Source organism: Cetorhinus maximus, chromosome 5 (assembly GCF_964194155.1).
Source record: "Cetorhinus maximus chromosome 5, sCetMax3.hap1.1, whole genome shotgun sequence".
In the NCBI taxonomy this organism is placed as follows: Eukaryota; Metazoa; Chordata; class Chondrichthyes; order Lamniformes; family Cetorhinidae; genus Cetorhinus; species Cetorhinus maximus.
Window position 1 is genome coordinate 28,754,488 of NC_135883.1, and position 12,329 is coordinate 28,766,816.

The window sequence follows — 12,329 nt, forward strand, 5'->3', positions numbered from 1 at the left end:
AAGAGAAAGGGCTGCAATGATGCAGAGAAAAAATAAACTAATTATGCTTTCAATATATGGTGCGTTTTCAGCTACAAAGACTAACTAAATTAGAAATACTTTTTTTAGGCACTAGAATTCAAACAAAATGAAGCAACTTACTCAAGCATAATCTCCAGCCTCTTTGCATATGTTTCCTTGTCAAATTTTTTGTTTGTACTTTGCTGTACAACTAGGGAAAATAGAAATATTTTACTATCTAACAGTCTATTTATTAAACAAAATAAGGTGTACATCAGAAATACTAATTGTGAATTAATGACTTATTTTTGGTTGATATGGCACATATAGTTCTATTATAATTAAGAAGCATCTACAATACAGATTTAAAAAATACAACACAATTACCAATAAACGTGTTCAAAAATACACACTTCCATTTATACAGTACTAAGAGTGATTCAATTCTGCAGAGTGAATTGATGAAAAATCAATTTATTTTCTCTGTTGCATACTTCAGAATGCAGACACCAGGCTGCTACATATCCCTTAGATGGTTGAATTGCCTGCCTAATACGATGCAGTACCATGAATGTATCCTTTATAGGACCAAATTAGAATACAGTTAAGCATAATCAGCAATAGCCTTATATTTGTTGATACAACAAAGCTTCCCTCTTGGCTAGGAGAAAGGGAAGAGGCATGTAATATACTAAAGCACAGAGACCCAAAGGTCTCGAGATTTAACTCCTGGTCTGTTCTGAGACATAAGATTTCAGCTAAGTTAGCCGTCTGGGGTACCATAACAGACCTTGGTAACTAAAAATGAAAAGAAAAATTAACCAGGTTTCCTGTTCCTGACTGCCATCCAGTGACCCTGTTGAAAAGTGTGTTTTTGATGTTCAGCAATCAGGTTCAGATTATAACAACTTTCATGGATGAATAATCTGCCAAAACTCAATGCTCAGGCTCATACATGAAGAACGACTAACTACTTGGGCAAGGTACTGCAAGGTTACCAGCATCCAGGAACTCATACTCAGTAAGTTAGTGCCTTCAGCAACAGAGGGAAAAAAACAAGACAATATATGAAGAAGCTATGAAAATGGACACACCTTTTTGTGCTTTAGGGTTTGACTGCACTTCCAGAATTACTGTCATAACTGCGTCTGCATACATGTCATTTAATGGATTTGCCACCCACTGTGAAGAAGAAATAAAAGGTTTTATATAGACAACTTTACTGAAGTATCAAATCCCTTTCATTTAATTGTGCTGTGGTTTACTAACTTGACCCCGTCAGTCACAGATTACTGAATAAAATATTGTGGGAAAATCACAGAATCTCACAGTGCAGAAGAGGCCCTTCGGCCCATCGAGTCTGTACCGACACATGAGGAACACCTGACCTACCTACATAATCCCATTTACCAGCACTTGGCCAATAGCCTTGAATGTTATGACGTGCCAAGTGCTCATCCAGGTACTTTTTAAAGGATGTGAGGCAACCCGCCTCCACCACCCTCCCAGGCAGCGCATTCTAGACCGTCACCACCCTCTGGGTAAAAACGTTTTTCCTCACATCCCCCTAAACCTCCTGCCCCTCACCTTGAACTTATGTCCCCTCGTGACTGACCCTTCAACTAAGGGGAACAGCTGCTCCCTATCCAACCTGTCCATGCCTCTCATAATCTTGTACACCTCGATCAGGTCGCCCCTCCGTCTTCTCTGCTCCAACTAAAACAACCCAAGTCTATCCAACCTCTCTTCATAACTTAAATGTTTCATCCCAGGCAACATCCTGGTGAATCTCCTCTGCACTCCCTCCAGTGCAAACACATCCTTCCTATAATGTGGCGACCAGAACTGCACACAGTACTCCAGCTGTGGCCTCACCAAGGTTCTATACAACTCCAACATGACCTCCCTACTTTTGTAATCTATGCCTCGACTGATAAAGGCAAGTGTCCCAAATGCCTTTTTCACCACCCTACTAACATGCCCTTCCGCCTTCAGAGATCTATGGACACACACACCAAGGTCCCTTTGTTCCTCAAATTACCCTGTATCCCAATTTGCAATTACCTAGAAAAAGACAAGAATATTATTCAAAGTTATCAGAAATGAATATGAACAAAATAGTGCAGTGTCATCTGAAAAAGAAACAACATATGTGGAACTAGTGATAAACCATAACTCCATGATGACTACTGATGGGAGGTAGTATTGACAAGTGTTAGCCTGGTTCAACTATAAGTTGATCATCTATAAGAGTGGGTGGGAAGGGCCTATTTAGTTTAGCAAAAAGGTCAGTGACTAGGGGACATAGATTTAAAGTGATAAAAGTCCAGCTCTATCCCCCCCCCCGCCTTAAACCAGCTTATATTTCACCTCTTTTCTATTTTTACTTAGTTCTGTTGAAGAGTCATACGGACTCGAAACGTTAACTGTGTTTCTCTCCGCAGATGCTGCCAGACCTGCTGAGTTTTTCCAGGTATTTTTATTTTTGTTATAGATTGTGATTGGTGGAAAGATTAGAGGTGAGATGAGGGAAAATGTTTTTATCCAGAGGGTTATGTGGGGTCTGGAACTCTCTGCCTGAAAAGGTGGGGGGAAGGGGGGGGCAGAGGCAGAAACCTCAACTCATCTAAAAGATGCCTGAATATTCACCTCAAATGCCGTAACCTGCAGGGCCACGGACCAAATGCTGGAAAGTGGGATTAGGCTGAGTGGTTTGTTTCTTGGCCAGCGCGGACACGATGGCCCAAGTGGCCTCTTTCTGTGCTGTAAACTTTCTATGATTCTAAGTCAGAAAGTCTGCGTTCCCAGATTGAGCACATAATTTAGGCTCACACCTCAGTAGAGTACTGAGGGAGTTCCATATTGGCAGAAGTGCTTGTTTTGGATGAGATTTTAAAATTAATCCCCCCTGCCTGCTTAGGTGGTGGAAAAGACCCATTTTAACCATTTGCTAAGGAGCAGAGGTGTTCTCTTATCTCTCGGTCAACATCATCAAAATAGGTTAACTGATCATTTATCTCTTTTTTGCGGAGCCTTGCTTTGTGCAATTCTGCTGCCACATTTACTTAAGACAGCAATAGTGACTACACTTCAAAAATAATTTATTAGTTGTGAAGCACTTTGGGATATTGCAATGATATGAAAAGTTCTACATTGATTGAAGTTTTTTTCTTTCTCCCATGGTTAATACCATACCTTAAGTGTCAACTCTAGCTCAGTTAGTAGGACTCTAGCCTCTCAGTCACAAGGTTCCAGGTTCAAGTCCCACTCCAGGTCTTATATACAAAAAAAAAATCAAGGCTGACACTTTAATGCAGCACTGAGGGAGTGCTGAAATATCAGAAGGTGCTGTATCAGAAGGCACATTAAACTGAAGCCCCGTATGACTTTTCAAGTGGATGTAAAGGATCCCATGGCACTATTTTGATGAAGCGCAGAGGAGTTATCCCCATGTCCTGGCCAATATTTATCCCTCAATCACTATCACAAAAACAGCTCATCTGGTTTGTTGGGATTTGCTGTGAGCATTGGCTGCTTCTTTTCCTACATTATAATAGCAATTATGCTTCAAAAGTGCTTAATTGGCTGTAAAGTGCTTTGAGACAGCCTGTGGTTATGAAAAACACTATATAAATACAAATTTGTTTTTTTTCCTTTCTTAATTATTTGAAACAAGGGAGAAAAAAATATTGGAAAAACAGATTATGCAATAATCCCACCTCCAGCACAACCATGCCTGGCTCCTGAACCACTGTGATAGCTTTGAAGACTCTCAGTGCTGGCTTTTCTTGAACTTCTATTTCTTCCACAGTATCTGAAAGGTAAAAAGTTATTCAATTAGAATGCTTATAATTCTTCTTTCAAAGGCAACGATTAGAACTGAAGAACTAATCTCTAAATACATACAGTGTTTAGAACTCTAAGATACTGTAAATTAATATTTTATGTCAATCGGATTTGTTCAACCAAGTTCTATCCAGACACAGTAACACAAGGAGTCAACGCAGACAGAAGCAATAGTCCTTGAAATAAAGAAATTTGCTTCCTTGTTGGCTAAGTAAGTAAAATGGTGTGGAGGAGAGCATAGGGAGCAGAATATCCTACTTAGATCCCTATCTATGTTGAGGTAATTATCTAAGGAGGGCAGCAATCGAAGAGCTACAACTGATCACAGCACTTCTGACCCAGGGAAACAAAAATGAAGTGAAAAACGGTTCCTGCCTTTGATTGCAACCCAGTAACCCACTGGAAAACGTACATGTGAATGTTCTCTGTGCCATCATGGATGGGCTTGCCATTGCCACCTACAATTAATTTTTCAAACAATGGCAAGTGAAAAAGTCCTAGCGCAAAACGCAATAATCCCAGAACCATGAAGCTTCCCCGCATTCTCACCCTCCAACAGAATGACTGGTGATATCCACCGTCCAGACTTGAGAGAAAAAGGGTCGATAATGCAAGGTAAGGGAAGGTGGCCATTGGCCAGAAGTTAGCAGCTTCAAGGCAGTGGAGGGGCAGAAGGAAATAAGCAGAGTTATATACAAACCTGCAAGAGTTTGGAGGTGTTGTGCCAATAGCATGAAAGATCCTGAGTACTGAATGGCCTGGGTCTGTGTCACCGTGCTCATTGCCAAGTCGGTATAATCTGAAAAAAAAAGGGAAAGATGGTAGTTTATATTTTGAGTTTGCATACTTCAAACATTAATATTTTCTGGAATTACGGAAAGATCAATTACATAAAACTAGAAACAGTTTGCTTACAGAACGAATCTCATTTCAGTGTCTGAAACAAATATGTATCTAACTAATTTGCTAGTTAAAGAAGTGCTGTTCCCAGGAAATTTCTAAATGGGACAAATTCCATTCCTGCTGCCCTATTCCCCATGGCTTTCTTTTCCATTGTTCTTCAATGCAACCTACAGTCTGAGTAGCACTATCTAATGCAGCATTTCATTAGGGTGTTGAATCCATATCCTAAGAATAAGGCTAAACAGATGTTCTTCAGATTAGTGAGATGCAGACAGTGGTATGCAACAGGGATCTGAACTCCGATCTCTTCGGTTTTTCATTTAAAAAAAATTATTTGTAATCAGCATGTGGGTGACACCAGCAATCCACTAGTTACCCTGAGAGCTTTAGGGGGTCAACCACATAAAGCAGGGCTGGAATCACATGTAGGCCTGACTGGGTAGAGTAACAGTTTCTCTTTTCTGAAACACATTAGTAAACCAACACTATGCGTTCAGGATGCGATAAAAATGAAAAGAATTAATGCAAATTCACTCGTGCAATATCACAATTCTCAGCATCCTCCATCAATTTCCAGTGGGGTTGCCCAAGTCAGTTAAAAATTTCTTTTACTTTCAGAGAGCAGACGTTTTTGGTTTGTGGTATCCCGATTTCTCTGTAGCGACAGCCAGGTAGCTAGTTTTGAATAAATGGAATAAAACGTGCTCAAACTACTGGACTAAAACAATAGTTAGATAGATATTTGTTTCAAACTCTAAAATGAGACTGGTTCTGTAAACAAACTGTTTCTATTTTTATGTAGTTGATCCTTCAGTAATTCCAGAAACTGAAAGATAGTGGTCTCATCATTGACCGAGTCTCAGCCAGGAGTTAGCTGCATGCTATTCATAGATTTAGCAAGTCATTAAACCATATCTAGAAAAGTTGGGACAAAGTTTATTTTCCTCCCTTTGCTTTTCCTTAAAACCCAAAAATCATAGAAATGAGTCATAGAATAGTTACAGCACAGAAGTCATTTGGTCTATTAAGTCCTTGCCAGCTCTCAGCAAGGACAATTTAGCTGGTCCCACTCCCCTGCCCCTTCTCCATAATTCTGCAAATTCTTCCCTTCAGTTGCTTATCCAATTCTCTTTTGAAGGCCACGACTGAATCTGTCTCCACCGCCTTTTCAGGTGCATTCCAGATCCTGACTGCTCGCCTCATTAAAAAAAGCTAATCCTCATTTCGACTTTTAAATTGACTTAATTTTTTTGCCATTCACCTTAAATTGTCGTCCTCTGGTTTTCTGCTCTTCCCCCAATAGGAACCGTTTCTTTTGATCTAGTCTGTCCCGAGCCCTCATGATTTTGAGCACCTCTATCAAATTTCCTCAACTTTCTCTGCTCTAAGGGGAACAATGCCAGCTTCTCCAAACTATCCACGTAACTGAATCCCTCATTCCTGCAACCAATCTTACAAACCTTTTCTTTTTACAGCCAGACCGCTTGAGAAAAGCAGCGGGGCTATTTACAGTGAGAGAGTGTGAGAGAAGCAGTAGGGCCTTTAACAGTGAAAGAGAGGAGCAGCGGGGCCATTAACAGTTAGAGAGTGTGAGAGCAATGTGACCTTTAACAGAGGGTAAGAGGAGTGCAGCCTTTAACACAGTGCGAGAAGAGTGAAAGACCATTAAAGAGTGCGAGAGAGAAAAGAGCGTGGAAAGCAGCTGATTGGCGAGTAGGATTGGTGAGTATTTATAGTCTTTAAAGTAAAACTAAGGTCTTTAGTTTGTGTTTAGGTCTCTAATCTTTTTTTTCTTATAGCCAGCTTGTTAAGTATAAGATCAATACTGGTGTATATAAAATATAATTCTAATAAAGTGTCAAGAACGGGGATACTAGAGTAATTAATTAATAATTTGAATAAAATACAATAGCGATGGCAGGGGTGGGGTGATGTGTTGTTGCTGCAACACGTAGAAGCTGCTGGACACCAAAGTGATCCAGGGCAAACACATCTGTACCAGATGCTTGCAGCTCGAGGAACTTTGAATCCGAGTTAAGGAGCTGGAGTCTGAGTTGCAGACATTGCGCCACAACAGGGAGGGGGAAAGTTACCTGGACACTTTACTCCAGGAGGTGGTCACACCCCTCAGATTAGGCAAATCAAATTTGGTCTGTGATCAGGGACAGGAGGGTGTGACTGCAGGTGAAGCAGGTTTGGGGACCCATTTGAGGAGCTTCAGCCCCTGCAACTGTCCAACAGTTACAAGTGTGGATGAGAGCGGGGACTGCAGGGAGGATGAGCGAACTGACCACGGCACCATGGTACAGGGAGCCATTCAAGTGGGGGGAGGAAATAGGAATGTAGTAGTGGTAGGGAACAGTATAATTAGGGGGATAGATACTGTTCTCTGCAGCTGTGAGCGTGAGTCCCGAAGGCTGTGTTTCCTGCCCGGTGCCAGGGTTAAGGACATCTCCTCAGAGCTGGAAAGGAACATGGGGCGGGAGGGGAGGGATCCAGTTGTCGTCATCCACACTGGTACCAACGACATTGATAGGACTAGAAAGGAGCTAAATTAAAAAGTAGAGCCTCCAAGGTAATAATCTTGGGATTACTACCTGAGCCATGGGCAAACTGGCATAGGGTAAATAAAGTCAAGGAGTTAAATGCGTGGCTCAAAGATTGGTGTGGGAGGAATGGGTTTCAGTTCATGGGGCACTGGCACCAGTACTGGGGTAGAAGGGAGCTATTCCTGTGGGACGGGCTTCACTTGAACCGTGCTTGGACCAGTGTCCTGACGAACCGAATAACTAGGACTGTAGAGACGGCTTTAAACTAAACAGAAGGAGTGGGGGGGGTTCTGGAAAGGGGATACGTAACTTACAAAGCAAAAGGATATGGCAGCCTTGCAGGGTAGCTATTTAGCTATTCAGGTAATGATACCTAGAGTGTGACAGGAAGGGACAGAGTGTGCAAACATTAAAAAACAACAGCAAATAGGGTCAAAGGGGGAAAAATGGTAAAAAGGCAAAATTAATGGCTCTTTACTTAAATGCATGTAGTATTTGGAACAAAATAAATGAATTAACAGCACAAATAGAGGTTAACGGGTATGATCTTATAACCTTTATGGAGACATGGTTACAAGGAGATCAAAGCTGGGAACTAAATATTCAGGGTTGTGAGACTTTTCGAAAGGACAGGCAGGAGGGGAAAGGTGGTGGGGGAGCCTTGTTAGTACAGGATGGAATAAATACAATAGCAAGAAAGGATCTTGGGTCAGAAGATGTAGAATCCATATGGGTGGAGGTAAGAAATAACAAGCGGAAGACGACACTAGTGGGAGTAGTCTATAGGCCCCCAAACAGTAGCTATACTGTAGTACAGAAAATAAATCAAGAGATAATGAAGGCATGTAAAAAAGGCAGTACATTAATCATAGGTGACTTTAATCTTCATGTAGGTTGGGAAAATCAAATTGGCAGAGGTAACCACGAGCAACGATTCAAAGTGTGTATTCGGGTCAGTTTCCTAGAATAATATGTTGTGGGTCCAACCAGGGATCAGGCTATTTTGGATCTGGTAATGTGTAATGAGGCAGGTTTAATAAATGATCTCAAGAGTAAAAGTTACCCTAGGAAACAATGACCATAATATGGTAGAATCTAGCATTCAGTTTGAGAGTGAGAAACTTGGGTTGGAAACAATTGTGCTAAACTTAAATAAGGGTAATTACAAAGGAATGAGGGCAGAGTTGGCTGGAGTGGACTGGGATACGATTTTAGCAGAAAAAACAGCTGATGAACAATGGCAGACGTTTAAGAAAATGGTTCATGACTCACAACAAAGATATATCCCAGTGAGGAAGAAGGATTCAAGGATGGGGATAAACCAACCATGGTTAACCAAGGAAGTTAAGGATAGTATCAAATTAAAAGAAAATACATACATTGTGGCCAAGATTAGTGGAAAGCCAGAGGATTGGGAAAGTTTTAAAAACCAACAAAAGATGACCAAAAAAATAATAAAGAAGGAGAAAATAAACTTTGAAGGTAAACTAGCAAGTAATATAAAAATGGACAGTAAGAGCTTCTTTAAATATATAAAAAGGAAGAGAGAGACCAAAGTGAACATAGGCCCCTTACAGAATGAGGCTGGGGAAATAATCAGGAACCAGGAAATGGCAGAGGAGTTGAATAAATACTTTGCTTCAGTCTTCATTGTAGAAGACACTAATAGCATTCCAATACTAAATAATCGAGGTGCAAAAGAGGGGGAAGAAATAAATACAATAACTATTACTAGAGGAAGAAGTACTAGGGAAATTAATGGGGCTGAAGGCCGAAAAGCCCCCTGGATCTGATGGGTTGCATTCTAGGATATTAAAGGAAGTAGCTACAGAGATAGTGGGTGCACTGGTAGTAATCTTCCAAGGATCCTTAGATTCTGGAAAAGTTCCAGAGGATTGGAGAACTGCCAATGTAACACCCTTATTCAAAAAGGGAGGGAGACAAAAAACAGGTAACTGTAGGCCAGTTAGTTTAACACCTGTCATTGGAAAAATGTTAGAATCTATTATAAAGGTTGTTATAGCAAAGCATTTAGAATTACATAATCTAATCAAGCCTAGTCAGCATGGCTTCATGAAGGGGAAATCATGCCTGACAAATTTATTAGAATTCTTTGAGGAGGTAACAAGCAGGATAGATAAAGGGAAACCAGTAGATGTAATATATTTGGATTTCCAAAAGGCATTTGATAAGGTACCGCACGTAAGGCTACTTAATAAGATAAGAGCCCATGGTATTGGGGGTAGTATATTAGCATGGATAGAGGATTGGCTAACTAATAGAAGACAGAGAGTTGGATATGGGGGGTATTTTCAGGATGGCAACCTGTTACTAGTGGAGTGCCACAGGGATCAGGGCCTCAGTTATTTGGATGAGGGAAGTGAACGTATTATCACCAAGTTTGCGGATGATACAAAAATAGGTGGGAAGGCAAGTGGTGAGGATGACACAAGGAGTCTACAGAAGGATATAGACAGGTTAAGTGAGTGGGCAAAAACTCGGCAGATGGAATATAATGTGGGAAAATGTGAGGTTATGCACTTTGAGAGGAAGAATAAAGGAGCTGAATATTATTTAAATAGAGAAAGACTGCAGAAGGCTGCAGCACAGAGGGATTTGGGAGTCCTTTTGCATTAATCCCAAACAGCTAACATACAAGTTCAACAGGTAATAGGGAATGCAAATGGAATGTTGGCCTTTATTTCAGAGAGAACGGAGTATAAAAATAAGGAAGTCTAGCTAAAACTATACAAGGCACTAGGTGGACTATACCTAGAATACTGTGAACAGCTTTGGTCCCCTTATCTAAGGAAAGATATACTGACATTGCAGGCAGTCCAGAGTAGGTTCACTAGGTTGATTCCGGGTATGGAGGGATTTTCTTATGAGGAGAGGTTGAGTAGGTTGGGCCTGTATTCATTGGAGTGTAGAAGAATGAGAGGCAACCTTACTGAAACATATAAGATTTTTAAAGGGCTTGACAGGGTAGATGCTGAGAGGTTGTTTCCCCTTGTGGGAGAGTCTAGAACCAGAGGGCATAATGTCAGAGTAAGGGATCACCCATTTAAAACAGAGATGAGGAGGAATTTCTTCTCTCAGAGGGTAGTTAATCGGTGGAATTCTTTACCGCAGAGGGCTGTAGAGGCTGGGTCATTAAGTTTATTCAAGGCGGAGATAGACAGATTTTTAATCAGTAAGAGAATCAAGGGTTATGGGGAGAAGGCAGCAAAGTGAAGTTGAAGATTATCAGATCAGCCATGTTTTCACTGAAGGGCAGAGCAGACTCGATGGGCCGAATCGCCCACTTCTGCTCCTATGTCTTATGGTCTTACCCTCTCAAAAGCCCTCACATCCTTCCTGAACAAACTAATGAAGAGTGAAGTATGTAGAAAATACATTTACTTACTGGATAGGTCAGATGGAATGAGTATGTGATAGTTGAAGTTTCTTTTTACAAGTATTCCTGAGATCCTTTGACCTTGATCAGCTTTTTTATCTGCCAAGGAGCCCATCACCTGTCAGAAATATTAAAAATAATTAAGCTTAAAATGTGAATTTTTTTTTTAACCTTAACCTGACTTAAACAGCCAAAAGGATGCAACTCCCTCTAACCATCTGCCTTTCAAACTACATGTCAGTCAACTACTAAATACTCTGAACTCCAACAAATATAGAACTGAAGCTGTAAGGGGATGATGGAGAGAAATCTGGAACAATTTAACAAAGTAAACAGAAACTGTATAATTACAGAAATTCAAAAAGAGAGTTAAGAGCCAAATTATACTCAAGGGAAAGAACTCTACAAACCAGTTATGCCTTTTCTGAGATGATCTTTCATTTGCTGGTGCCATCCCTGCTTAGGTTTAGAAATATTCCTTGAATCCAGTTTCTATTTATCTACAAATGTAAGCCAAGTTGAATTTTTACCTAATGAGTTTAAGCCTGATATGCTGCACAGTATTTTTTAAAAATTGTCATCTGTGCCCCTTCCTTTTTACAGCTAAAAGTATTCTAGCCCATCTAATCAGTTAATATGAATATATAGTCAGATATAATCTCAATTCGTTCGGATATAGAATTGAGGCACAAAAAGGATTGCACACTCTCTTTGTTAGTTAGGAAAGGTTGTCTTTTGCTGTTCACATTATTCTGGCCTTAATAACTCTCCTGAGCAATGAAGCTTTACAATCCAAATGCAAATAAAAATGTGATTGAGATAGAAATTAATACATCTAAAAATGAAAACTTTCACACACTACACTCCATAAGGTACAGAATCACCGAATTATGAGAAATGCATCATTCAAAAGGTTACATTGAAGCAACAACAAAAAAAAAATAAAAACTGCACAGGTTATTCCCCTAGTGACTGCAATTCAACTGGAAAAGTCAGTGTGTCTGGAGAAATTATACCTAGTGGTCACAAGGCTGTATGCACAACTAGAGAAGAGTTAAGAATTTAAGAAATCAAATGATGCACAAAATAAGTCCTTGTCATGCTCTGGGTGTCTAAAAATGTTTTAAACATGTTAAAAAGAAACTATTTTGCCTGATCTGAACTGGATTATAATACTCAGAGTCAATGATACAATGATTTGGTTAAATGCAAGTACCAGAATATTCATGCAGGCACATATATGTGGCATCATGCATCACACATGACTATGCTGGTAGTGCTGTTCCAATTTTCTGAAAATGGGTATACGTGGCCAATTTCACTCAACAGTACATAGTACTCAAAAAAGCAAAAAATCAACTAGCATCCAAAGGTGGATGGTTTATTGGGCTTTGGCAGTTGTTAGAGTAGTTTCAATACAAATGGTGACACGTGTCAAATTCTGACATGCAGCATTGCTCAACTATCAGATTAATTACTTACATAGTTTTGGAAGTACATATCAGCTACCTTACACTAAAATCTTTACATCAAATTCATGTACCTGCTAACATGTAGCTGGTGTCAAAATTTCAGCATAACAAAAGCCTTAACAGGATAATCAATTTTAGATGCTGTTTCAGCTGACAGAAGCA

The 12,329-nt window shown here is 40.1% G+C and overlaps 1 protein-coding gene across 1 annotated transcript in view; it reads right to left on the minus strand.

Annotated features, from left to right (window-relative positions):
• cpsf3 (cleavage and polyadenylation specific factor 3) overlaps positions 1-12,329 on the minus strand; it is a 32,564-nt gene that overhangs the window by 5,546 nt on the left and 14,689 nt on the right. The window contains exons 12-16 of the mRNA XM_078541638.1: positions 10,705-10,813; positions 4,547-4,645; positions 3,720-3,814; positions 1,095-1,182; positions 142-211 (exon numbers count right to left, since the gene is read on the minus strand). Coding sequence (XP_078397764.1) covers positions 142-211; positions 1,095-1,182; positions 3,720-3,814; positions 4,547-4,645; positions 10,705-10,813 — 461 coding nt within the window. The remainder of the gene's footprint in view (positions 1-141; positions 212-1,094; positions 1,183-3,719; positions 3,815-4,546; positions 4,646-10,704; positions 10,814-12,329) is intronic.